We start from the raw sequence: 27,508 nt of genomic DNA, 5'->3' as shown, positions 1-27,508 counted from the left end.
ATATTTATACCTAAAAAAATTAGTTTAACAGTTCAGTGTTAAGAACGTAAAGATAAAACCGATCAAAATAATATTTTAGATTTATCTTTTCGTAATAATGAACTCATCCTTTTAAAATTCTTGAATACGCATCTACTACGAATAACAAAAACAACATATTACCTACTAATAATAAGCCTTGTTTTACATGTATTAGTGATAAGTACTATTATGACTTGTCATTATATTGTAAACAATACTAGACTTGTGTTTCTCCAAGGTAGAATACTAATTGTGGACCTTTTTTGCTGGACTAGCTTGGCTAGTTATTTGAGCTTGCTCAGTCCAAATTTTTGGGTATGCTAATTAGGGTTATGCAAGATGAATCGAAAATCGAATCAAATTATAAATTGAGTCAAATAAGAAAAAAAATTGATTAGTGATTTGGTTTGATTTGGATTGGTATTGAAATATTTTTTGACTATATTAGAATTTGTTTGGTTTTAACTAAAAAAATCAACTTGAAATCAAATTAATCCTACATTATATATGTAATTTTAAAATTTCATTGTATACATAAAAATATTTACTTTAATATCATTTTAAAATATCTTTTATAATATTTTATAGTTTTTATCTTTTAACATATTATTTCAAGTTTAAAACTTAGAATTTGAAATGGTCCAATAAAATTATAGTTCATAGATATTGATAACTATAATAAAACTTAAATCAAATCAAATTAATACTAATGCAAAAAAAGTAATCAATTCAACACTAGGAATGACAATAATATTGAATATTTGTTCTTTAGATTTACATTGGTTTAGACAATTAAAATACATAATCTAATTTTATTTTTCCTAAAATATTTAGTAATGTCACTAATACTTATTAAACTTATTTTAGCATTTATTAGTACTTTTAAATTATAGTTATTTTCATTATGACTTTACAATATTTATTTTATCTGATGATTCATTATTATTTTTTATTGAATATTTTTATGTCATCAATAATCATCTCATATTTTGTGTTTTTTTTAAGGAACACCTTAGATAATTGTATTTTGGTTGAACTAAAAAAAATATTTGGAGCACAAGTTAATTATATGTTTGTATGCAAATTTTACCGGGAAAATCCAAAAATCTAGAAAATTTTGAAGTTTATTAGTTTGGTTTGATTTATAAATTTAAAAGTTCGACACAATGGTTTGGTTTGATATTTAAAAAACCGAACCAACCCGAGATTGAAAAAATCGGAATCTTATTTGTTTGGTTTGATTTATAAATTTAAAATTTTTACACAAATGGTTTGATTTGATATTTTAAAAACTTGAACCAACCCGGTCATGCACCTCTCTATTGCTAACCATAACATCATGTATAATTTACAATAAATCACTTTGTGTTAAAGAGCTAATTAAATTATTTTATTATTCTTTTTCAAATTATAAAAAATTCTTAAAATTTATAGATTTCAGATACATCACTATACTTTAGGATACATCTGGATACATAGGCGATGGATTATCAGAGAGAAGATAGGATATCCAAATACATCACTGGACTTCCAGATATATAGATGAGAGATATATCTGAGAGGAGATAGGGATGCATGAACAAAAGGAAAATGATGTATCTGAGAGGTAATTTTTGAATGTTTTTTTTAAATAATATAAAATTTTAGAGATTATTGTAAAATAAAATATATATATCGGTAATTTTTTGTAACATACTCTGCTTATATATGTTCATTGGGTCTAGTACTATTGGGCCAAAGCCCAATTAACATATGGGTCGAGCTCAGACATCTAGTACAAATGGGATGATTTGAAGAATATGGCCAATTAATGCTCGTTGTTTAACTTGTGTTCCCCTTTAAGAAAAAACATGACCTTAGATCAGAAGAGTTAAAAATTCCACTTCTAACAAATAATGATCTACCGATCATATATTTAAGAGAAAATTATATATAATTATAAATTATTAATTCAAATTAAATGCTATAAATATATTTTGATTTAATTGTATTTTATAGTAAATTATAACTATTTTCGACACTCTCCTTGGTGGAATCTCGCTCGCCACTCTCGCTTTTTATATAAACACAAATGTACAAAATACATTTATGTTTGTATTAAGCGAGAGGAAATTGCATAAATACATATATTTTCATTCCCCTCTTCCATATCTCGCTTGCCACTCTCCCTAATTTCGCTCGCCACCCTCGCCTCTCTGACTTATACAAACAGAAACAAAATGTATAAAATGTGTTTCTGTTTGTATAAAGTGAGAGAAAATTGTATATACACATGCAAATACGTATATTTTCATTCTATACACTTATAATTATACAATAAAAATTACTCCCGTGTCCAATGTTTTGTCTTTCTCTCTTTCTCGTTTTATACAAATTCAGACTGCATATAATTTCTCTCTTTCTCGTTTTATACAATTCCATTCAATTGTATATTCCCTGCCTAAGTCTCTTTTGCCTTTCTCTCTTTCTCATTTTATACAATTTCAAATTGTATATAATCGTCCTATACACTTATAATTATACAATACAAATATTTTCCTGCCCAAATTTCTTTTGCCTTTCTCTCTTTCTCGTTTTATACAAATTCAAATTGTATATTACTTCTCTTTTTCTCGTTTTTTACAATTTGTTTTATATAATTCGCATCAATTGTATATGCATAGCGAATTATACAAATATATGTCTGCTAAGCGCAATTATGTAAACTTTGCTATAACATACAAATACGAATTTTGTATTTGCTATATGTGAAAGTTATGTTGCCCATTTAATACCATTTTTATTCTTATATAGAACTTATATACCTTATTTGTGTTTAGAGTTTCACATACCTAGGTTTATTGAGATATTGCCTCAAAATTAGCGGTCTCTTCATAATATTCGAAAAACTAATTGGATAATCTTTTCTTTTCTTTTTTTTAATTCGAAAGAGCAAATGTTTTTATTTGAAACAAAAGTAGTGCAATGTAGTGCAATCTTCATTTTCATATCTTGTTAATTTGTTCACTTGTCTTGTCGCATTGAAAAAACATATCTTTATTGTAACGGCGAGGATATATTTGTACAAGGATCATTCAAACAGGGGCAATTTTGGAAAAGAAATCCTAACTAAAAGGACTTTTTGAAAGTGTGGGAAACTAACGGCTTATCTTCAATTTGGAGCTCTCCTTGTTTGTCTACTACAACAAAACTTATCTTCTTTTTTCTTTCACTAAATAGAAAGAAGAAAAAAAGGGAAAATGGGGGATTTTAATTCTAAGAAAAGTAACAAAGTGAATTTTGAAACTAAAATTCAAGATTCACAAGAGATAGTAATTGGGAAAGAAGGTTTGAGAAAAAAGATTTTGCAAAAGGGTAATTCTTGGAAGACACCATTTCATGGTGATGAAATCCAAGGTACGTTGTCGTAGTATTGCTTCAGTAGTTTTTGATATCTGTTACCATATGTTATTTCTTGTACTTTGGTTATCATAGTTCAAATGTCATGTCATGTTTTTACTTTTGTTACTATTTTGGATCATTTTTTTCATTGAATTAAGGCGCTATTTAAAACAGTACTCTCTCTAATAGGAATAAGATTTGCGTACTCTTTATTCTATATTCTTGTTGTTAAAATCCTAGGTAGGATTTTTTCTTTTTTTTGTAAATTCTTTACTCTCTTTTTTTTCTTGAGTTTTTATTTTATCATTTTTGGGTTATTTAGTTCATTACAGAGTGAAACTTCAAGATGGGGAATTTTTCGATTCAAGCTATGATAGAGGAAAGACTTTTACATTCAAGCTAGGACAAGGTATTATTCCACTTTCTTTTTTACATCATTCAAATACTTGTTTATTATATTTATTTTTTTAAAAGGTCCGTGAAATATTGAAAATAGACGAATAAAATCATTTTTTGAATTAAGTAAGTTAGTTTTTTGTTAATTCACTCGAAATATCACTATCCTTTTCTTTTTTTCGTATCAGAAAAAATCACTTATCTTATGTTATTTCACTCAAAATGTCAAATATCTTTCTTTCGAATCCGAAAAAAATCACTTATATCTTATGTTATGATACAAAAGGCATTGTTCATTTCAATTTTCAGGTGAAGTTATTAAAGGATGGGATGAAGGAATTGCAACAATGAAAAAGAGTGAAAGAGCAATATTAACAATTCCACCAAATTTGGCTTATGGAGAAATTGGTTCACCCCCTTTAATTCCTCCAAATTCAATACTTATTTTTGAAATAGAATTAATTTCTTGGAATTCAATTAGAGATATTAGTGGAGATGGAGGGATATTGAAGAAAATAATCAAAGAAGGTCAAGGATGGGCTACACCTAGAGATGTAGATGAAGTACTAGGTAACATCTCACTTTTATTTGTGTCAGCTTGAATTTTATTTCTGTATATTCTAAATTGACGTTGTCTAAACTTCTAATACAAAAACTTAAGATGATTTAAAACTTCTATAAGATGAAAATATGAAATAATTATCGTATAACTCAATATTATCTTGCATGTGTAACTAGATTTTGAATTTCACCTATTGACATAAACTTTTTAGTGCACCTAATTACAAGTGTCGTTATAAATGGACAAATTTCAGTTTTCTTTATAATTTTTTTTTTTAAAAAAAAATCTCTTACCTCTTTCTTTTTATTGGACAGTGAAGTATGTAGCAAGCTCTGCAGATGGAAAAATTCTATCACAATCTGATGATGCTGTTGAGTTTTCTTTAATGGAAGGTAAAATACATGTTAGAGCTACTTTTTACATTCTAAGACTTATGTTGCTCGGTGTCTTCAAAAATATTATTTATCTGTGTTGGATCTTCAAAAAAAGTTGTGCATTTTTGAACCTGACATGGGCGCGACAATATTTTTAAAAGGTCCGAGCAATATTTCTAATACAATTTTCATTTTTATTAGGTCATTTATATCCAGCCATGAAGAAATCTTTAAAGACAATGAGAAAAGGAGAAATAGTTGAGTTAATTGTGAAGCCACCTTGTAAGTTTGATAAGTACAACAATTAAATATTATTCATAAGCAAAAAAAGAATATTTGATTAAATTTTGTCTAATCATTTTGAAGATTATTTTGGAAATTCAAGTTTTGATGGTGATGGAATTGGAATATTGCAATCATCAAATTCCAATTTGATAATTCATCTTGAGTTGATTTCATGGAAAAGTGTTGTTGATGTTATTGGAGATAACAAAGTTCTTAAGAAGTTAATTAAGGCTGGTGAAGGTTATGATCATCCTAATGAAGGATCCCTTGCAAAAGGTAATTAATTTTTACAAATTAAATTTGTTTATTTAATACATGTATAAAATTAAGAAGATTAAATTTGGAATGAATTGTGTGTTCTTGAAGTGGTCTATATTGGAAAGCTACTAGATGGGACTATATTTGAAAGAAAAGGATCACATGAAGAACCTTTTGAATATGTATGTTTAGAAGGTAATTTTCTCCTTTGTCTTGTTTCATCTAAACAAAAATTATAACGATGTTGTTTGGACCAGCTTGCACGTTGATAATGTTGAAGTTAAGGGGCTCAAGGGATTCGTTCATCTGATTTTTTTTAATGAAAATCCTGACTTCGTTACTGTTGTGATAATCAATGCAGGAACTTTTCTCCTTTATCTTGTTACATTTAAACAAAAATTATAACGATGTTATTTGGACTAGCTTGCACGTTTGATAATGTCGAAGTTAAGGGGCTCAAGAAATTCGTTCATCTGAATTTTTTTAATGAAAAATCTGACTTCGCTACTGTTATGATAATCAATGCAGGTCAATTAAATGAATATGTAGATAGAGCTATCATGACTATGAAAAAAGGAGAAGAAGCAATAGTGACTATCAACTCACACTCTATGTTTTATGAGATCAAATTGGTTGATTTCAACAAGGTCTTTTTTTTCTAAACAAAGAATTAACTTTAGTTTCAGAGTGATCAAATTAATGTTTTTTTTTTAAAAAAAAAAATTAAACTTTTTTTTTCTAATTTATACAGGAGAAACCATTTTGGAAAATGGAAACAAAAGAGAAAATTGAAGCATGTGACAAAATCAAGAATGAGGGAAATGTACTATTCAAAGATGGGAAGTTTCAATGTGCCTCAAGGAAGTATGAGAAGGAATGTAATAGCTTTTCATTCTTGTTTTTTTTTTATTCTGTTTTGCATATGTCAATAACTATATGTCTCAGTCTCAAACAATTTAAGGAACGACTAATGTTTTTTATGTAAGTTGAAATGTATGTATTGTGAATTCCAGGCCTCGAAATTCATCCAATTCGATCACTCGTTCAATAATGATGAGAAGTTTCGAGCAAATACTTTGCGATTATCGTGTTATTTGAACAATGCTGCTTGCAAGTTGAAGATGGGAGAGCATCAAGAAGTCTCAAAACTATGTAGCAAGGTTTATTACTTACCCTTTTCCCTCTTCACTTTTAAGTCACACTTATGATTAAGGTTCACTATGGGTTAGTGGTGTATTTGGGCCGGGCTTAAAAATATCTCGCTTCCGTTAAATCATCATGAATTGAGTTGCTTTTGTTTAGTATTGTCAAGTCCATATTGACAGCTCTAACTATTGAAAGTATCTTTGATCTAATAAATCTATCGTTTTATATAATGTGAAAACAGGTTATAGAGTATGATCCTTGTAATGTCAAAGCTCTATTCAGAAGGGCTCAAGCATATCTAAGAATCAATGAGCTGGAAAAGGCTGAAATTGATATTAACAAAGCTCTTGAAGTTGATCCAACCAATAGGTACCTATTGCTCGGACTCTTCATAAATGTCAGAGTGAATCCGCCTAAAGAATTGCATTTTGGAAAATCTGATACACGTGCAACATGTTTTGTGTCTAAGCAACGTAGTCTACATATGTTATTTATTCGATTTCGTGCGATATTTTTCTTCATTAACCCCTCAGAAATTATTTTTTTCAGAGATGTGAAGGTGATGTACAAGGAACTGAAGAATAAGCAGAAGCAATATACACAACAAGAAGTTGAAATATTTAGCACCATGTTATCAAAATTGAAGACAATTCTTTAGCCAAAAGTTTTATAAACCAAGATGTAAAGTTACAGTAATATTTTCAACGTATAACATTGAATATTTATTATAAAAAAACATTAAGTGAGTAATTCAAACAGCTTATTGTTCGTGAGTTAATTTACTCGTAAAATTAGACGTTCAATTAATTCTTCCGCGTGAATCTTAGATCTCACTATTTATTGTGTATTTATACCTAGTGTCCCCTTTTATTTTTATTTTTAATTGTCATTTTAATTTCTATTTCATTTTTATTATCCATTATTTTTTTTAAAATATCACTTTTCATGCATTGTCACTTTTAGCATGTTAATAAATTATATTTTTTTTATATAAATTAGGAAAAATTGTTTATAATGGACAAATTAATAAATCAAATTAAATGCTATAATCACATTTTGATTTAATTGTACACTGTAGCAAATTGTTTGTCAGTCACCTCTCTCCCTCAAACTCTCGCTCGCCACTCTCTCTCTCTCGCTTTTATACAAACACAAATGTATAACATGCGTTTGTGTTTGTATAAAGCGAGAGAAAATTGTATATGTATACATACATTTTCGTTCTTCTATTTCGCTCTCTCAGATCTCGCTCGCCACCTTCGCCTTTCTCGCTTTTACAAACAGAAATGAAATGTATAAATTGTGTTTCTGTTTGTATAAAGCGAGAAAAAATTGTATATACATATGCAAATACATCTATTTTCGTCCTATACACTTATAATTATACAATACAAATATTTCTCTGCCCAATTTTCTTTTGTCTTTCTCGCTTTATACATACACAAATTATACAATTGCTTATTTTTGTATATATATAACGAATAGACAACTGGTTTCTTTCTAAAGTATAGCGAATTATATAACTATTTTTTATATATATAACGAAAAAAATTATTTATATTTGTTATGAAACACAATTATGCAAAGTATAGTTATAAAAAATAAATATAATTTTTATATTTGCTATACGCAAAAGTTACTCTATTGATATTCATATATTTTTAAAACGCATAACACTGTAAATCAGTTAATATTGATTGATGATAGAGGAGAAGCTACGTTGAAGGAGAGTGTCCAGAAAATACTGTAGGTCATATCTCATTTATTATAAAGTATCGTATAAATAAATATTACTTCAAATAAAATATAATTATGTGTAGCTTGTTTGGTTGGTGAATATTTAAAATAAAATATTTATTTCTAATATTAATACTAGAATATAAGTAAAATAAAACGATTGTTTTTCATAAAAACGTATGGTACAACAATTCGCAACAAATTATGAAATGAACAAAAGTTGCATTGAATTCGTAATAATTTACATGGATTATATAATTATGCCTCGTTATAAGGGAAAAACTCTAATCTCATCATGTAAGTCAATGACAAAATTATGTAATTAAACGTTAATTTCAATTTTTGTGTTTAGATTCCTTAGATCTAGTTCCTTTTGACCTCGTACGTAACATAGCTTCAAATTATCAAAGATGGTTTATTAGGTAAAAAGATAGGAAAATGCACAAGTACTCCTTCAACCTATGCTCAAAATTTCAGAGACACATTTATACTATACTAAGGTTCTATTACTCTCCTAAACTTATTTTATAAGTAATTTTCTACTCTTTTTAGCCTACGTAGGACTAGTTTGAAAAAAAAAGTCAACCATCGTTGGACCCACAAGATAGTACCACCTAGGTCGAAAAGGGGTAAAATATTATTAATAAAATAAATTCAGGGGTAATAGGACCTTAATATAGTATAAGTGTGTCTCTGAGATTTCGGGCATTAGGTTACGGCATTATATTATTTTGTTATTGTTTACTCTATCTATTTAAAAAAGAATATTTTTATTTTTTTTAGTTTGTTTAAAAAAAATGACTCTTTTTCTTTTTTGGTAATACTTTACTCTCTCCGTTCGATATTATTTGTTATGGTTTATATTTTTAGAGTCAAACTATAAATACTTTGACCAACATTTTAAGATACATTTTTCATCATATTAATATGTAAAATATTGTAATATATACCACTTTTCATATAGTTTTAGAATATCTAGTTTTTTTTTTGTTTAAAATATCGAATTAATGTGATCTAATTTACCTTTGAAAATTAGTCAAATTGACTTTCGATAAGCGCAACATGACAAACATTTGCGGACGGAGGAAGTAGCTTTAACTTTCCACATGACATGTTTAGGACCATAAGATTAAAAGAACATTTTGATATATTTGACGTAATTTTAATTTAAAATCACAGAATTAAAAAAATCTTCTTTCTTTTTTAAACTCCGTTCCAAGTCTTGTTATTTTTTATATATGTAACAATGTCGAAGGTCTAAAACCAGCCACGTGATTGAGAAATTTACCAAAATAGTGTCATTTTCAGTGCCAACTACCTCTTCTTTGAACGTTCCACCTACCAAAACTCCAAACGCAAACCATCGTTTTGTATAAATAATAACTAAAAAACACACTCAGTAACAAATAAATCTCATCAATGGCTTTATTTTTAATTATTCTAACTTCAATAGCCCTAATTTTCTTAGCTCATAAACTCTACCACCGTCTCCGGTTCAAATTACCACCAGGTCCACGGCCGTTACCGGTGGTCGGAAACCTCTACGACATTAAACCAGTGAGATTCCGATGCTTCGCCGATTGGGCCCAAACATACGGCCCGATTTTCTCAGTTTACTTCGGTTCACAGCTGAACGTTGTTGTAACTACAGCTGAATTAGCGAAACAAGTATTGAAAGAGAATGATCAGAATTTAGCGGATCGATTTAGAACTAGACCTGCTAATAATTTGAGTAGAAATGGGATGGATTTGATTTGGGCTGATTACGGTCCTCATTATGTCAAAGTAAGGAAGCTTTGTAATCTCGAACTTTTTACTCCTAAAAGACTTGAATCTCTTAGGCCTATTAGAGAAGACGAAGTTACTGCCATGGTGGAAAGTATTTTCAATGACTGTACTAAGCCTGGTATGTTAATTTTAGTATTTTATTGCTTATTGAACCTAGATTTATATGATACGTTATGCATCTTGTATCGAATTAAAGCTCTTTGAGTCTAGTTTTCAATGATTCAAACAGTTCGTCGTTTGGACTTTTTTATGTTCAATTTATTGAATCTATCTATTCATCTGTGCTAACTGTAATGCTTAATACTCTGCAGATAACAGGGGTAAAAGCCTGTTGATGAGAGAGTACTTGGGATCAGTAGCATTCAACAACATTACAAGGCTAACTTTTGGTAAAAGATTCATGAATGCAGCAGGTGAGATTGATGAACAAGGCCAAGAATTTAAGGGCATTGTATCTAATGGCATCAAAATCGGTGGAAAACTTCCCTTGGCAGAGTATGTTCCATGGCTCCGTTGGTTTTTCTCAATGGAAAACGAGGCACTTGTGAAACACTCTGAACGTAGAGACCGGTTAACAAGAATTATCATGGATGAACACACTTTGGCTCGCAAACAAACTGGTGATACTAAGCAGCATTTCGTCGATGCCTTGCTTACTCTTCAGAAGCAGTATGATCTTAGTGATGACACTGTTATCGGCCTCCTATGGGTAAGTACAAGTTGTATATATCTTGTACATGCGCATGTCATTGTGTTTATCTAGTAAACGATAAAGTCACGAGGTTAGCTTCAATTGGTTAAATAACTGGCTATAACTTAGTTTAGGATAGAGATTATGCAAGTGCATTTATGCGATAAAGAACGAACAATCTTTTGAAAATGAATCTCTGACATGATAGAGAACTAACAATATGAAAATGCTATATGTATATTGAGTATGCAAGTACAATGATGTGTCTGTGACATGATAAAGAAGAATCCATATTTGAAAGTATGTCTATGACATGATCAAGAACTAGCAATATGAAAATGTCTATATGTATGCAGACTTGCAGAGTATGCAATGATAAATTGTCTATGACATGATAAAGAATGAACCGTCTTTTGGAAAATGTGTCTGTGATATGTCTAAGAATGAACAATTTGAAAATGTATATATGTACATTGATGTGTTTATGATATGAGTAAGAAGGACAATATTTTGACATGAGAACAAGAACTTTGGAAGGATATTGTATATTTGTTAGCTCAAGGATTTGAAAAGGTTAGGATTTTGGGTATGATGATTGATATTTATTTTGATGTGGTTTCAACATCAACAACATTCCCAGTGGGGTTTGGGAACGGTAGAGTGCATGCAGATCATATCCCTACCTCATGAAGGAAGAGAGGTTGTTTCCGAAGGACCTTTGGCTCAAGTGCAGCAAATCAATGCTGAGAATATAGGACTCAATGAACTGTCTGGCATTTAGTTTTTGCATAATCGTACAAATTGTGTCAATCATTCTCATTCATATTAAATGTTTGTACATTATATTGTGCAGGATATGATCACAGCAGGAATGGACACGACAACGATAACAGTAGAATGGGCAATGGCAGAGCTAGTTAGGAACCCAAGGGTGCAACAAAAGGCTCAAGAGGAACTTGACAGGGTTATTGGATCGGACCGAATCATGTCAGAAACCGATTTCTCTAGACTTCCTTACCTTCAATGTGTAGCCAAAGAAGCTTTAAGGTTGCACCCTCCAACGCCCCTAATGCTTCCACACAAGGCCAGTGCCGGTGTCAAAATCGGCGGTTATGACATTCCCAAGGGAGCCATTGTACACGTGAATGTTTGGGCTGTGGCTCGTGATCCAGCAGTGTGGAAGGACCCGTTGGAGTTCAGACCAGAACGCTTCCTTGAGGAAGACGTTGACATGAAGGGACACGACTATCGGCTACTACCATTTGGTGCAGGAAGGCGTGTCTGCCCTGGTGCACAACTTGCTATCAACTTGGTCACTTCTATGTTGGGTCACTTGTTGCATCATTTTACGTGGTCTCCGCCCCCAGGTGTCAGCCCCAAGGATATCGACTTGACGGAGAACCCCGGAACAGTGACTTACATGAAAAATCCAATACAAGCTATTCCTACTCCAAGATTGCCTGCACACTTGTATAAACGTGTGCCGATGGATATGTAACAATCTTGTTTACTTCTTTTTGCTACGAGTCTTGAATTTTTCGGTACTTGATGAGTTTGTTGGGGGCATTTTGGGTATGTAATGTTTGTTTTAAATTCATATCACCAACTTTATATATTATCTTGCAATAATTAGAAGACAATTAATTGGTGTGGTATTAAGTCCTTTGATCATGCATTTTGTATTAAGGACAAATATCGCCGTGTAAATTGAATGTTGTATTATCTTGTCTTTTTTTCCGTTTTGTTTGTTTACTCCTTCATATTTTTGCGTCGCGTTTCTTATACATACCATTTTTCTAGCTTGTTTCAACAGAGACTAAGCAAGTAAAAATGTAATCTCATAATAAGCAAATATATTACCAAGAATAATGATATATATTGACCCAAAAAAATCATGGGGTGTTCTTGTTTAAGATGCTATTACATTTATATTTCAAGAATTTGTGCAAATATATACATACCCAACGCATTCAAGTTTTGCTTATCTTACAGGACTTGTGAACAAGTTAACAAGATGGGTAGATAGATCTGAAGTTAAACTTTGTCAAGATTAATATTATACATTGTACGTCCAAAGTTATTTGAAATGTATACATGGGGTAAAAAATAAAATAAAAAAGTGGTAATCATTCCAATAGATAGGTTATTTCAGTCTGATCTTATTTGCGTTATTGCTCAATCATTGTATATCTATCAGGTTCGTGTTTGCAATCTAGATGTTTTCGTCAAGTGAAAGGCCCAATGGGTTTAAACCCAAAAAAAAGAATGGACTTAGTTCAGACCCATAGGCCCATTACCATTTATGCCCATTAAGTCATGGGCTTATTTGATCTGATTAACTTTTTTATTTAGGTAAGTTTGATTAGTATGCAATTAATACATATTTCAAGTTTGAAATATTTCTACTTTTCTAGATTTCCAATGTGAATTTTGGTCTAGTCAATAGCCTAACAAAAATGACTATTCTAGTTTGATTATAATCAAACCTCACAATTAAGTACATAATTTTTTTTCTACCAACACGTTATTTTAATCGCTAATATAAAAATAAATTTTACATAAAAACAATTAAAACTATGATACAGTGATAAAATATTTTTTTTAACGAAATATTTTGCATATGAGCGCTATTAAATATGACGTTACCTTGTATTAAAGGTCTTAAAGAAGCGCTTTCAATATAAAGTATAATATTTACATTAATCCAAACTTTAATATTTGATCAAGTTTAAGGTTTGATTTAGTCGATTAAAACTAAAGTCGTGACTCGTGCACTAATCCTGCATAGTCTGACTAATATGCCACCCTAATTTCAATATTATAGACTACTAATTTTTTCTAATTTTGAATTAAAAGAGATACATGCAAACATTAAAATTACAATTTTCCAACATCAACGCCATAGTCTTATAAAAAGAAAATTATATCGTACACTTATATTGACAAACTTGAAATCGTAATTTGATGCGTAAAAATACAAGTAATCGAAATTTTCTTGCCAGTTAATTCTCATAAAGGACTCTTTCTAAAGAATGTGAGAGAACTTTAGATTACGATCTAAAATAAGCTTATGAATATTCACTTGTTATATAGTTTATTTAAATTCATCTTGATTTGATATTACAAAAATTAAAGATCGACTAACAATAAAAAGTAGTACTATATAACATGCAGGGGTCGGTTGGTAGGAAGATGTGATAAATAAAGTCATCGTATGAATTAAAATAATATATTGAGATCGGATTGCGTTTTCATATCAATGCAAGATATATTTATTGGACTCTATGTATTGACGAGTGGAGATTATTAAAATATTAAAACAATCACACAATTAATAATACTTCTAATCAAATACGAAATAAAATATATCTTATAATTTATCCAAAAATTATTATATTTATCCCTCATATAAAACGAACGCTTAAAATTTATATTCTAGATTTTGGAACTAGATGGTCATGATCTTGAGCTTAGCAAATTTATTCAACATTTATTATAATGTCAACATTTGGAAATGGTCAAAATTATGTCATCTGCGTAAGGGTCCGCAGCATTTAATGACCCATAAAATTAGGCCTACAACTTGGTTGCCCATTTACTCATTTGGCCCAATTTGTAAATTTAACCATTCTACCTAAGTTTCTTTAGCTCATTTAATGTTGTAATACTAATTAAGATTCTAGAAAAGTAAATTATGATATGCTCTAATGTTATTTTAGGTTAATAACAACTCTAATTAGTTTGACCCACATCAATTTATTCCGCCTAATGCATAGTCGTTTAGATTTAAATGATATGTATAAACTGAAATAACTTTTGACTTTATTGAAATCTAAATTTGAGCTTCACGATTCTCAATCACTTGGGTCATTTTCAAATCCTATCTTATTTCTAGTTTTACTTCTAAATAATGCAATTTCTTTTCAAAAATCAACAACAATAAGTTTTTCTATTATAAAAAGGGTAATGCTAAATGATCAGAAATTGTAAAAAATTATAATATTTTTTTATATTTTAAAATAAACTATTTTTTCTTCCATTTCTAATTAAAAAGATAAAAATATTAAAAAACTAAAAATAACATAAATAAAATACCGTTCTGACCAATAAAAATATCCAAAAATTCATACTTATAAACTTAATAACCTTTATAGCTAGTTTCTTTCTCATTTAATGTTGTAGTTGTAAGGATTATAGAAAAGTAAACTATAATCTACTCTGATATAATTTTTTTATTTGATAATATGGATCAGGGTTAGTTTGATGCACCTTAATTACACTTTATATTATATCTACTGCTACTTTTTATTTATACAAATCTATCAAGTTTTGGACAATATGAAAAGAAATTACTTTAGCCAAACTTGCAAACAACATGAATATTGTGTATACAAGTGATGTATATATCATTTTATCAAATATTTTCTTCTTTAGTATACATGAGAACTTTGTTTTTTACTATAAATAGTAAGGACCCCATATGAGCTAAGCCTTGATCACACTATATATCCTTACTCAAATTAGATATGTTTGACTAGTCAAAGGTTGAAAGTTTCTTCACATAAATCCATAATTTTGTAATTTTGTTATGTTATGTATTATTTATTTTAGGAAAAAAGATCTGATATACCCTTCAAGTTTGTCATTTAGAATTGATATACTTCTTGTTATGAAAGTGACTCATATATACCCCTATTTGTAAACAAATGACTCACATATACCCTTTTCCTCTAATGGAAATGAATAAAAAAATAATTTTAATATAAACTTTTATTATTTTTTTCTAAAAAATATAATCTTATATGAGTAAATTTAATTCTCGTCAAATATATATTTTTTTGACTTTTTTTGTTTTAATGACAAATTTATAATTATTATTTTGATAATCAAATTTATTTATGTTTCACTAATATTTTTGTAAAACTTATTGTAAATGACCAATTTTTTTCTTCGAAATTACGAAATTAAATTACAATACACACACAAAAAATAGTATTTTTTTCTTTAAACTAAGGAATGTAGGAAAAAAACAAAATAAGAATAAGAAACTCAAATAATTATAATAAAAGAAGTCAAAAAATAATTTATGTATGAAATAATTAAAATATATACCTTGAACTTTGATAGAAGAATCATATATACCCCTAAATATTTTTTAAAAAAAAATTAGAAGTAATAAATATAAATTTAAAATTAATTTTTTAACTTCCGTTAAATGAAGGATATATGTGAGCCATTTTGTAACGGCAGGGATATATGTGAGCCGTTTGTATAACGGTAAGGGCATATATGAACAATTTTTATAACGAGGGGTATATCAGATTCAAATAACAAAGTTGAGTCGTATATCAGACCCTTTTCCCATTATTTTATACATATCTATCTTTTTTAAAGCAAATATACTTTCAAAAAATATAATATCTTAATACATCGATTTTAGTTTTAATATAAATATTATAATAACTGTACCTCGATATCAAGTCCGCTGAGAATTTAATATATAAAATTAAAATTATGTTTTATCGTTCTATTTAAGATTATTTCAATTCAAAAATCATATATTCTATTTTGAATTTTTTTTAAATATATTATTTCTTGATCTCATATTTGATATTCGATTCTATCATAAAATTCCCGATTTCGTCATTTAACGTAGAAGCAAGCTAGCTTTAGTAGTAGCTGAAATACACTAGTCAGTTTAGTTGAATATTTCAGATTCAGAAATAATTTTAAATTTTAGTTGAATATTTCTTTCTGTGAGTTTCGATAAATTAAATTAAAAATCATTTGCATTAATAAGTAGGCCTTGGTTTTAGGGATAACAACAAAGTGGCTGATCGTTGCTGCAAAGTCTTCAAGTAGATAATTAAGGACATAATATTTTATGAAATACACAAAATAAAAATGAGTATATATATTTTAATTTTTAAATAATTTAACAAAATCTGTGAAATTTAGCAATTATAAATATCTATCATAAACAAAATATTCCCCGTCACCAAAAAAATATGTTGGCTTTATTGCAAAGTAGGATTAATTTGTCAACTATATACAATTATGAATCAAAGAAATAAGCAATCCTTAGATAAAGGTCAACATGGAATAATGAATTCCAAATTAGTTTTTTTTTTTTCAAAAGAAAATACATTTTTTGTACATAGAAATTTATAATTATATTTATCTATATGTAATTGATATTAAATTCTTTTAATTTTGTCGTGTACTTACTTCTTTATATTTTAAATCATTCTTATAGAAATCTTAATTTTATCACCGATTTTAACCTGATAACTATGAATTGATCTATGTAAATTATAATATATATCATTATTGCCTCTTTACTAAAATGGGAAAAGGGTATGATATACCCCTCAACTTTGTCATTTGATGTTGATATACCCCTCGTTATAAAAGTGGCTCATATATGCCCTTACCGTTATACAAACGGCTCACATATATCCTTCATTTAACGGAAGTTAAAAATTAGTTTTAAATTTATATTTATCACTCCTAATTTTTAAAAAAAAATTATTTAGGGGTATATATGATTCTTCTATCAAAGTTCAAGGAATATTTTAATTTATTTCATACATAAATTATTTTTTGACTTCTTTTTTTATAATTATTTGAGTCTCTTATTCTTATTTTGTTTTTTTCTTTCATTCCTTAGTTTAAAGAAAAAAATTTAAACTATTATTTTTGTGTGTATTGTAATTTAATTTCGTATTCGAAGAAAAAATTTGGTCATCTACAATAAGTTTTACAAGAATATTAGTGAAACATAAATAAATTTGATTATCAAAATAATAATTATAAATTAGTCATTGAAATAAAAAAAAAAGTCAAAAAAAAATATGTTTGACGAGGATTAAATTTAATTATATGATATTATATTTTTTAGAGAAAAAAAATAAAAATTTAGATTAAAAATATTTTTTTCATTTCCGTTAGAGGAAAAGGGTATATGTGAGTCATTTGTTTACAAGTAGGGGTATATATGAGTCACTTTCATAACAAGAGATCATGTCTAAATGACAAAGTTGAGGGGTATATCAGACCATTTTCCCTACTAAAATTTTTAAAAGTAAGCATATATAAGTTATATACACCTATGTAGTTGGTATATGTAATTTTTTTTTCTTGTTTCATACAAAATGAAATTGTAATCTTAAATAAAGATAAGTTATCTGATAATAATAAATAACCGTAACTTTACAGTTCTTTTTTTTTAACACCAAACCGTGTAATATATCTAAAATCTTTAAAGAGCTTTAAATATATTGTAGTACAACGACTTTTTCTTCTTCGAGGGAATGAAAAAAGTATTTAAAGGGACCTTAGCCAGTCTTTGTTTCATTAAAAAAAAAAAAACATTGATATCCCATAATGGCTTTTTCTTTAGTACTCTCTCTATCAATATTAATCATCTTTTTATGTTACAAACTCTATCACCGTCACACGGCCAAACTCCCTCCGGGACCTTGGCCGTGGCCAGTTGTTGGAAACCTCTTTAGCTTAACGCCCATCAGGTTTCGATGTTTCGCTGAATGGGCTCAAATTTATGGGCCCATCTTTTCTTTTTACCTCGGATCACAACTAAACGTGGTGGTGAGTAACGCGGAACTCGCTAAACAAGTACTTAAAGATAATGATCAAAATTTAGCCAATAGGTTTAGAACAAAACCTCTTGAAAATGTGAGTAAAAATGGGAAGGATTTGATATGGGCCGATTATGGGCCTCATTATGTAAAAGTAAGAAAAGTTTGTAATCTTGAGCTTTTTACTCCAAAGAGACTTGAAGCTCTTAGGCCCATTAGAGAAGATGAAGTTAATGCCATGATTGAAAGTATATTCAAGGACTGTACTAAGCCTGGTATGTCAATTTTATTTTACTTTTTAATACCGTTATTTAATTTCAATTATGTCTAAAGGTTAAGCAAAAACAACTAAACATCAATCATATACTCAAAGTTTAGCTATACACATGTCAGAGATTATTTATGAGTCGATAATTTTTTTTTTGACGTATGTAATTAATTATAAGTTAAGAGTTAAAAACTCGACTGAGTCAATATTAGCTGAAAACGATAGGAGCATCATTATCGATTCGTTAGTCAAATACTAATATTAAAGTATGTAATTAAAGTACATTAATTAAATCAATAATCATTAAATGGAATTTTATTTAACAATTTTTAATTTAACATTGCTGCGTATAAATACTTCTTTGCCAACTTGCAAGGGTTAAGTCTATTATTTTTTTGTCCAGTCAAAAGATATTGGAGATAGACTTAAAAGTAATCCTATAGCACACGCTTTTATAAAATAAAATAATAATATTTTTTTACCTAATTCATAGTCAAATAATTTACTTAATCGATCGTTGTCCTACCTTTGGTTAATATTTTATTATACTTATGTTTAGAAAGTGATATTAAATTAAGTACACATATAGCTTTCACAATCATAAAAGAAAAGGTACATATGTATAGTAGGTAAATCAAATAGTCTAATTAAACAGATAATAAGATCGCGATTGATAAATATAAATTTCTTGATATTTAAGTTATATACGCTAAAGTTTAGTGTAACGTTAGATGTTTTAACTTCAAAAGCGCTTTTATATCGCGTGCAGGCAATGTTAATAAAAGTACGATGCTAAGGGGGTACTTGGGATCAGTAGCATTCAACAACATAACAAGGCTAACATTTGGAAAAAGATTTATAAACTCACAAGGTGAAGTTGATGAACAAGGTAAAGAGATGAAATCCATAGTAACAAATGGAATAAAAATTTCAGGCAAACCTAATTTGGGTGAATTTGTACCATGGTTACGTTGGGTATTTAAAGATGACAATGAAGCTCTTGAGGCACAAGATAAACATTTGGATGAATTTACAAGAATTATAATGAAAGAACACACAATTGCTAGAGAAAAATCTGGAGAAACAAAACATCATTTTGTTGATGCTTTACTTACCCTTCAAAAGGAGTATGATCTTAGTGATGACTCTATTATAAGCCTCTTTTGGGTACGTACCTACGTTTAACTTTTATATACTGATAGTAATATAAAACTTTAGTATTAATATAACTTATTATCAACTGTATAGGATATGATAGCAGCAGGAATGGATACAGTAGCTATAACAGTTGAATGGGCTATGGCTGAACTAGTAAGGAATCCAAGAGTACAACAAAAGGTTCAAGAAGAGCTAGACAAAGTTATTGGATCGAATCGAATCATAAATGAAACAGATATCTCTAATCTCTCCTATCTACAACATGTAGTCAAAGAATCACTAAGAATGCACCCTCCAACTCCACTAATGTTGCCTCATATGGCAAGTAACAATGTCAAAGTAGGTGGTTACAATATTCCTAAAGGTTCAATTGTACATGTTAACGTGTGGGCGTTAGGTCGCGATCCAAATACTTGGAAAGAGCCATTGCAATTTAGGCCAGAGAGATTTGTTGAAGAGGATGTTGACATGAAGGGACATGACTATAAGTTATTACCATTTGGTGCTGGTAGACGTATATGTCCAGGAATGAACCTTGCTATCAATTTGGTGACATCTATGTTAGCTCATTTGTTGCACCATTTTGTTTGGTCACTTCCTAATGGTGTTAAGGTGGAAGATATTGATATGATGGAGAGTCCTGGCACAGTAACATATATGCAAACTCCATTACATGTGGTTCCTACTCCTAGGTTACCTAGAAACTTATACAACACATGTTCAATGAACATGTAAAATCATTTTATTTTTAAACTACTACACACATGATTATATTTAGTATGTAACATCTTTTATTCTTGTGTTGGTTATGTCTTATGTTATTTTACTTTCACCTTGCAACATCTTTCTGAAATAAAATTTATCAATTATTTTTATTTTGAAGTACTAGAGAAATTTTGCAATATGTATGTCTCAATAAGGGGTATTCACAAATTGGTTTCGGTCGATTATTGATTATGATCAAATCAACTTAATCAATTTTAAAATTATGAAGAATCTGAATGACGAAAGGAAAGGGATAATTCTTTATAACCAAATTAAAAAAGAAAGTAGGTCATTTTTTTTAAACGAACAAAAATCAAATATTATTCATCCTCTGTTTGTTTTAAAAAATGACCAACTTTCTTTTTTTAATTTGGTTATGAAAGAATGATTCCTTTTCTTTTTTGATAAAACTTTAATTTCAGTTTCCACATATCATGATTAAGGGGAAAAGATTAAAGAGAATTTTGATATGTTTGACATAATTTTTTAATTTTTATTTTATTTTTTTGAATTTTATGTTAAGTCAAACTAGACTCTGAGATAATAATATCTTTCGTACTAATGTCGTGGTTGAAGTTAGTAATTAAAGTAGCTAGCTACTACTTCAATAAAAATAAACCTTACGTTTTATGTAATATTATCATATTAGTGTTCTTTTAAATAAGAGGATTTGTTAGTAAGGAGACGGAGACACCATGAGCTAAGATAGTTTTGTTCACATAACACATCAATCAAATTAGATAACATTCTAAAGTTAAAAAACTTTTTTCCCTTCATACAAAGCCAGAACTTTGTTATGACATGCTTATTTCAAGGTGACATATCTAAGTTAGAAACATAAAAAACAATTTTAAAAACAATTAAAGTCAATTATGTTATAATTCGATATATATTATAGAGATAATGCACAAGTATCCCCTTAACCTATATCCGAAATCTCGGGGACACACTTATATTATACTAAGGTCCTCTTACACCCTGAACTTATTTTATTAATAATTTTCTACCCCTTTTCGGCCTACGTGACCCTATCTTGTGAGCCCAACTTTTTGATTTTTTTTTTCAAGCTAGTGCCACGTAAATCGAAAAGGGTAAAAAATTACTCATAAAATAAGTTTAGGAGGTAATAGGACATTAGTATAGTATAAGTGTGTCTCTAAGATTTCAGGCATAGGTTGAGAGGATACTTATGCATTTTCCCTAAATTATATGCATGATCTTTTATATTATTATTCGAAAATTAGTTCATAAGGATAACATTATTTAAATTCATCTAAAAAGATCAATTCCTTTAAATTTTCGATGTTGGAGGACTCTTAATCTATAATTTTTAATCACATGTCGATTGGTTTTACAATGGTAATCAATCTATTGCAAACTCTCTAAAATATTCCGACCAAAAAATTGTTGCAAATTAACGTAAACTTCAGTTGAATAGTAATCTTTCTATCCCATACTAATTGATCATTTTATTAAAAATAATTATCTTATATTAGTTGCGATATCTTACTAAATCAAGAAAATATTAATTAAAATTTTTCTATAATACCCTTACAATTAATTTTTTTTTAAAGTGTTCACAAAGTTTGTAAAATTTCAAAGAAGTTTTTTAAAGGATAAAATAATAATATTATTTTCTTATTTATATATGATATTTTAATGTATACGTACAAAGAAAAATAATCAATTTAGACTAGACGGAGGGAGTATTCAAATTCACGTAAAATTTTAGTTGAATGTTTCTTCCTTGAATTCCACAAAATTTTTTTGCATTAATTAGCTCCAGAATATTCAAAAAATACTCAGTCGTTCAAACTAGTGCGTATGACTAGAATTTTAACCTATTGTAAAAATATCATTTACTATTTATGATGTTACTTTTAACGCTATTTAAATATAAAAAATAGTTTATAATAAGTGTTTTTTCTCAGCTTATGCATATTTAATATTTGCACCTACAAGAAAGTGGCAAGGTAGTTTTTTTTTTCTTGTAAAATTATCGTGATTATTTGATAGATAAAAAACTAGCTCCTAAATATTAAGTATGCATTATTAAAATGATGATATTAAATATTTTTAACTTGTCCATGAGTTATAATATAAAAATTACACAAAGATCTTTAAAAAATAAATAGAAATTTTGAGAAAAAAAAAGAGTCCCCATTAATGTGGATATGATTTGAAAAATCAAGATAGTAATGCCACTAGCAATAAGTAACTTCGTATTAATTGTCAACTGAATTTACTAATCAACGAAGCTAAGGTCAATATTGAACAGTAATCAACATTTTTTTCTCTCTTTACTGCAAGTTGATCAAAAATTCGCAATTAGCACACGAATTTAAAGATACAAGGGGTTTATTTAGATTTTCTTCGTTAAAACACTATATTATATATATAGAGTTAAATTTATTTTTATGTATCGAAAAATTCTTTTGACCGAAAAAAACTTGTCAGAATGGTAAGATAACATATTTTACAACTATGTTATTTTATCTTTTTGAATATTTTTACTTTTTTTAACTTTAAAACAGTTTATTTTAAAATAAAAAGAATATTATAAACTTTTTTAAATATCTGACTAAATTTTTTATCATTTAGCATTACCTTATGTATGTATATAATAAACGTTAAATTTCTTTAATTTCTTCGCTTATTAACTTTTTTATGTTCACATCCATGTGAAGGTGATTTGATCATGTAAATTAAACATGATATCATTATGGGCTTTTTCATAAAATTATCAAATTCCTTAAAAGTTAAAATTTGTAAAGAATTGAATTTAAGTTACCCCATGATGATAATTTAAGGGGGTTTTTTTTTTGAAAAATAAAAAATATTAGTGGGCCTTTTTAACAATATATACATGTAAGACTCAATAAAAAAATTGAGAGTATAGTCTTAAAAATAGGACTTATATTATCTTCATAGATACAATAATTTTCTTCCCCACCTACCGTGTATATATCAAAAAATCTCAAACTAATATAAAATATATTAAAGTATATGACTTTTTCTTCTCTGAGGGAATTGAAAAATTAGTATTTAAAGGGGGCCTTAGCTTGCCTTATTTCATCACACACAATTATATTCATTTATTTTCTCCCATAATGGCTTTTCCTTTAGTACTCTCTCTATCAATATTTATCATCTTTTTATGTTACAAACTCCACAACCGGCTTACGGCCAAGCTACCTCCAGGTCCTTGGCCGTGGCCGATTATTGGAAACCTTTTCAGCATAGCGCCAATGAGGTTTCGATGCTTTGCTGAATGGGCCCAAATTTATGGGCCGATTTTTTCTTTTTACCTTGGGTCACAACTAAACGTGGTGGTGAATAATGCGGAACTTGCTAAAGAAGTTCTTAAAGAAAACGATCAAAATTTGGCTAATAGGTTTAGAACAAAACCTCTTGATAGTGTGAGTAAAAATGGGATGGATTTGATTTGGGCTGATTATGGACCTCATTATGTGAAAGTAAGAAAACTTTGTAATCTTGAACTTTTTACTCAAAAAAGACTTGAAGCTCTTAGGCCAATTAGAGAAGTTGAAGTTACTGCCATGATTGAAAACATTTTCAAGGACACAACTAAGCCTGGTATGTGTATATTATTTAACATGGACACATATTTTATAGTATATCTTTTTTGCATGTTAATATCTATTTATTTTAAAAAAAATTATTTTCATATTTACTTACTTCAGAATAAGTTTAGGATTGATAAAAAAGGTAAATTCTGATTAATTGATTATGCGTGAACTTCAATCATATGTGTCTAAAGTTAAAGTAAAAAATTACTTAATTTTAGTCGTATACACATCCGATAATTTGTGTAGTTTGGTAATTAAAATATAGTCTAGTTTAAGATTATTATTTTCTTTTCTTTTAAACGTGTTTATTGGTTAAGAATAAGAACTCTTTGACTGTAGACGAAAATGATGGGACTAATAATATTCAAAATCTTCATGAAAGGGGTTTAATTATATAAATAATGATTAAATGGAATTTAGTTAGAAGTATATTTTATTAAATTAAATATTGTTCAACTCGAAAGTCTTTTCTTTAACATTCCAGTCAATAGGAGATAGAATTGAACCATACCACACCCTTTTTTTTAAAAAAAACAACAACATATTTTCTTAATAAACAATACAATAATATAATATTAAATACAATAGTCAAAGTGATATTAATTATTTGATCATCATACTTTAGTTAACATTTTATTATACTAGGGTTTAGAAAGTGATATTGAAGTATATTCTCGATTCATAGAGTTTAAATTTTAAGTGATATTGAAGTATATTCTCGATTTATAGAGCTTAAATTTTGAATCTGTCTTTGATGACTGTCTAGGTGATGATAGTAAAACGATGACGCTGAGGGGATACTTGGGATTAGTATCATTCAACAACATAACAAGGCTAACATTTGGGAAGAGATTTATAAACTCAAAAGGTGAAGTTGATGAACAAGGTGAAGAGCTTAAATCCATTGTAACAGATGGGATAAGAATATCAGGAAAACCTAATTTGGGTGAATTTGTACCATGGTTACGTTGGGTATTTAAAGATGACAATGAAGCTCTTGAGTCACAAGATAGACGTTTGAATAAATTTACAAGACTTATAATGGAAGAACACACAATTGCTAGAGAAAAATCTGGAGAAACCAAACATCATTTTGTTGATGCTTTACTTACCCTTCAAAAGGAATATGATCTTAGTGATGACTCTATTATTAGCCTCTTTTGGGTAAGTATACGTATACTAGTTAATATATTTTAACTTATATACACTGACATCACAATTTTCATATTAATTATATTTTGTTTATTTGTGTAGGATATGGTACAAGCAGGGACAGATACAATAGCTATAACAGTTGAATGGGCTATGGCTGAACTTGTAAGGAATCCAAGAGTTCAACAAAAGGTTCAAGAGGAGTTAGATCGAGTTATTGGATCGGATCGAATCATAGATGAAACAGATATCTCTAATCTCTCCTATCTACAACATGTTGTCAAAGAATCACTAAGATTGCACCCTCCAACTCCACTAATGTTGCCTCATATGGCAAGTAACAATGTCAAAGTAGGTGGTTACAATATTCCTAAAGGTTCAATTGTACATGTTAACGTGTGGGCGTTAGGTCGCGATCCAAATATTTGGAGAGAGCCATTGCAATTTAGGCCAGAGAGATTTGTTGAAGAGGATGTTGACATGAAGGGACATGACTATAAGTTATTACCATTTGGTGCTGGTAGACGTATATGTCCAGGAATGAACCTTGCAATTAATTTGGTGACATCTATGTTAGCACATTTGTTGCACCATTTTGTTTGGTCACTTCCTAATGGTGTTAAGGTGGAAGATATTGATATGATGGAGAGTCCTGGCACAGTAACATATATGCAAACTCCATTACATGTGGTTCCTACTCCTAGGTTACCTAGAAACCTATATACACATGTTGAGTGAACTATGTATCACACATTTATCGAAGCATCCTGGACTTTTGTCGATTCCCCTAAATTATAAGTAGTCAGTAACGTCGTTTATTTTTGTATTTACTTATTATATGTTGTATTTTAAGCCAATAGTTACTTTAATTTCATGTTTGATGAAGTTGTAACATTTTTTCTGGAATAAAATGTATGCATTATTTTTATTTTGAAGTACCGAAGAAATTTCGAAATGCATGTCTGCAGTGTTTATTTTAGACAATAATGTAAAATGAATTTCAATAGCAAGAATACGCTCTTGCTCACGAATCTACTGTTCTAACTCAAACCAAGAGAAAATAGGGGCCCTGAACGGGAGAAGAATAAGGCCAAGCTGTCCTTTGACTAGTTTTATTGTTTTTTTGGGGAATTTACTTAATAACAAAATTTCACTCATAAGCATGTTCACATCGTGATCTAAGTTTCATATCCTATATATATTAGAAAAAAATATATAGTACAACCCCTAAATATATTTATTATTGTATATTAATTTAAAACCGTCTTAATAATTCAAAAACGTTGTCATTTTTAAACCCAAAGCTTTTTACAACTATTTTACACAGATTTTTACTAAGAAGAATCAAAAGAATTTTGAAAATAGAAAAATATTTTAATAGAAAACACTTTCTCTCATAGTAGAAGCAATTTTTTTTATTGTGATTATGGATGTAGGAAAATCCTCTTTGAATTGTCCAAGATAATATCTTAATGGGAATTCATTTATTTCTGTTTGGTTGACTCGCTTTGATTTTGATGCATTTTATGTAACAGACTTATATATATGGTCCAAAAATATGAGTCTGATCCTTATAGACTAACAAAAAATAAATAACATATTCCTATCTGCTACTTACTTGTCCATTTTTCTCTTTTAGATGTTTCTGTTTATTTGTCTATTTTGACAAATTAAGAAAGGATTAATTTTTTTTTCCTATTATATCCCCATTTAAACTTCTTGAAAATTTCATAATTTTAATTTATCATTTTTGAAATCATATTTAATAAAAGTAAGATTATAACTTCACTATGTTAATTATTGTTATCTTAATATGTGTGCCTTTTATAAAGTGAATAGAGACTGCACGAGTATAAATCTAGCATGGTAAGATTAGTGAATTTCAAATTAATGTCCACATTCTTATTCACTTACGTACACATGAGGACTTTTTTTTTGTTTCACTATTCATAGTAGGATGGTGACGCCATAAATAAGATAGCCTTGTTCATATTACTCAAATTAGATGGTATATAACTTATACATATTGACCATTTAAAAGTTGACTTCTTTTTTTCTTCTTTTCATATAAAACCATAATTTTGTTATGTCATGCTTATTTGAAGGTGACATATCTAGTTTTGAAAAAGTTTATTATTTTTTTTTTAAAAAGTCCAAAGATCTTACTCTTAAAGGCATGATACATAAACATTATCATTAACTTGACGTTATTTGATAACTGTAATTTTTAATTTTATGTGTGCACAAATAGATATTAAATTTGTATAAAACTAAGCAAATTAGCTCATTCGTCCTACATGACACCCTACACGGCTATTTTGTATATCCTACGTGGCTT

General features: G+C 28.6%; 4 protein-coding genes across 7 annotated transcripts; all 4 read left to right on the top strand.

Annotated features, from left to right (window-relative positions):
* The first annotated feature begins 3,155 nt into the window (after nucleotides 1-3,155).
* Nucleotides 3,156-7,212, top strand: FKBP15-1 (peptidyl-prolyl cis-trans isomerase FKBP15-1). Of its 4 annotated transcripts, none has more exons than XR_011211836.1 (12): nucleotides 3,156-3,417; nucleotides 3,725-3,811; nucleotides 4,108-4,368; nucleotides 4,675-4,752; nucleotides 4,936-5,016; nucleotides 5,101-5,295; nucleotides 5,386-5,472; nucleotides 5,806-5,924; nucleotides 6,029-6,141; nucleotides 6,291-6,437; nucleotides 6,665-6,792; nucleotides 6,973-7,201. XR_011211836.1 is itself a non-coding variant. In XM_069289678.1 (12 exons), exons 1-12 carry the CDS (start codon nucleotides 3,261-3,263, stop codon nucleotides 7,079-7,081), a joined length of 1,572 nt encoding a protein of 523 aa, XP_069145779.1. In that variant the 5' UTR covers nucleotides 3,158-3,260; the 3' UTR covers nucleotides 7,082-7,201. The 4 variants fall into 4 exon arrangements, 3 of the variants coding, with proteins under 3 accessions (XP_069145780.1, XP_069145779.1, NP_001352837.1); XM_069289678.1 differs by having other exon boundaries at nucleotides 3,158-3,417; nucleotides 6,029-6,152; nucleotides 6,292-6,437; NM_001365908.1 differs by having other exon boundaries at nucleotides 3,200-3,417; nucleotides 6,029-6,151; nucleotides 6,973-7,212.
* A 2,213-nt stretch (nucleotides 7,213-9,425) lies between these two features.
* Nucleotides 9,426-12,376, top strand: LOC101262367 (cytochrome P450 98A2-like). Its single transcript, XM_004249068.4, has 3 exons — nucleotides 9,426-10,066; nucleotides 10,260-10,657; nucleotides 11,493-12,376. The coding sequence occupies exons 1-3, from the start codon at nucleotides 9,580-9,582 to the stop codon at nucleotides 12,135-12,137; spliced, it is 1,530 nt and encodes a 509-aa protein (XP_004249116.1). The 5' UTR covers nucleotides 9,426-9,579; the 3' UTR covers nucleotides 12,138-12,376.
* A 5,621-nt stretch (nucleotides 12,377-17,997) lies between these two features.
* On the top strand, nucleotides 17,998-20,545 carry LOC101262063 (cytochrome P450 98A2-like). The gene is made up of 3 exons (XM_004249067.5): nucleotides 17,998-18,512; nucleotides 19,275-19,672; nucleotides 19,754-20,545. Exons 1-3 carry the CDS (start codon nucleotides 18,026-18,028, stop codon nucleotides 20,396-20,398), a joined length of 1,530 nt encoding a protein of 509 aa, XP_004249115.1. The 5' UTR covers nucleotides 17,998-18,025; the 3' UTR covers nucleotides 20,399-20,545.
* A 2,946-nt stretch (nucleotides 20,546-23,491) lies between these two features.
* On the top strand, nucleotides 23,492-26,105 carry LOC101261765 (cytochrome P450 98A3). Its single transcript, XM_004249066.4, has 3 exons — nucleotides 23,492-24,025; nucleotides 24,785-25,182; nucleotides 25,273-26,105. The coding sequence occupies exons 1-3, from the start codon at nucleotides 23,539-23,541 to the stop codon at nucleotides 25,906-25,908; spliced, it is 1,521 nt and encodes a 506-aa protein (XP_004249114.1). The 5' UTR covers nucleotides 23,492-23,538; the 3' UTR covers nucleotides 25,909-26,105.
* The last annotated feature ends 1,403 nt before the right edge of the window (nucleotides 26,106-27,508 follow it).

The sequence above is a fragment of the Solanum lycopersicum genome, chromosome 10 (assembly GCF_036512215.1).
Source record: "Solanum lycopersicum chromosome 10, SLM_r2.1".
NCBI lineage: Eukaryota > Viridiplantae > Streptophyta > Magnoliopsida > Solanales > Solanaceae > Solanum > Solanum lycopersicum.
The sequence above is the reverse complement of the archived record's forward strand: the minus strand, read 5'-3'. Positions and strand labels throughout refer to the sequence as shown.

Coding starts and splice junctions, on each gene's coding strand:
- LOC101261765 (XM_004249066.4), top strand. CDS start 23,539: ATGGCTTTTCCTTTAGTACTCTCTCTATCAATATTTATCATCTTTTTA. Junction 24,026..24,784: donor CAAGGACACAACTAAGCCTG/GTATGTGTATAT, acceptor ATGACTGTCTAG/GTGATGATAGTAAAACGATG. Junction 25,183..25,272: donor CTATTATTAGCCTCTTTTGG/GTAAGTATACGT, acceptor TTATTTGTGTAG/GATATGGTACAAGCAGGGAC.
- LOC101262367 (XM_004249068.4), top strand. CDS start 9,580: ATGGCTTTATTTTTAATTATTCTAACTTCAATAGCCCTAATTTTCTTA. Junction 10,067..10,259: donor CAATGACTGTACTAAGCCTG/GTATGTTAATTT, acceptor AATACTCTGCAG/ATAACAGGGGTAAAAGCCTG. Junction 10,658..11,492: donor CTGTTATCGGCCTCCTATGG/GTAAGTACAAGT, acceptor TATATTGTGCAG/GATATGATCACAGCAGGAAT.
- FKBP15-1 (NM_001365908.1), top strand. CDS start 3,261: ATGGGGGATTTTAATTCTAAGAAAAGTAACAAAGTGAATTTTGAAACT. Junction 5,473..5,805: donor TGAATATGTATGTTTAGAAG/GTAATTTTCTCC, acceptor TAATCAATGCAG/GTCAATTAAATGAATATGTA. Junction 5,925..6,028: donor AATTGGTTGATTTCAACAAG/GTCTTTTTTTTC, acceptor TAATTTATACAG/GAGAAACCATTTTGGAAAAT.
- LOC101262063 (XM_004249067.5), top strand. CDS start 18,026: ATGGCTTTTTCTTTAGTACTCTCTCTATCAATATTAATCATCTTTTTA. Junction 18,513..19,274: donor CAAGGACTGTACTAAGCCTG/GTATGTCAATTT, acceptor TATCGCGTGCAG/GCAATGTTAATAAAAGTACG. Junction 19,673..19,753: donor CTATTATAAGCCTCTTTTGG/GTACGTACCTAC, acceptor TCAACTGTATAG/GATATGATAGCAGCAGGAAT.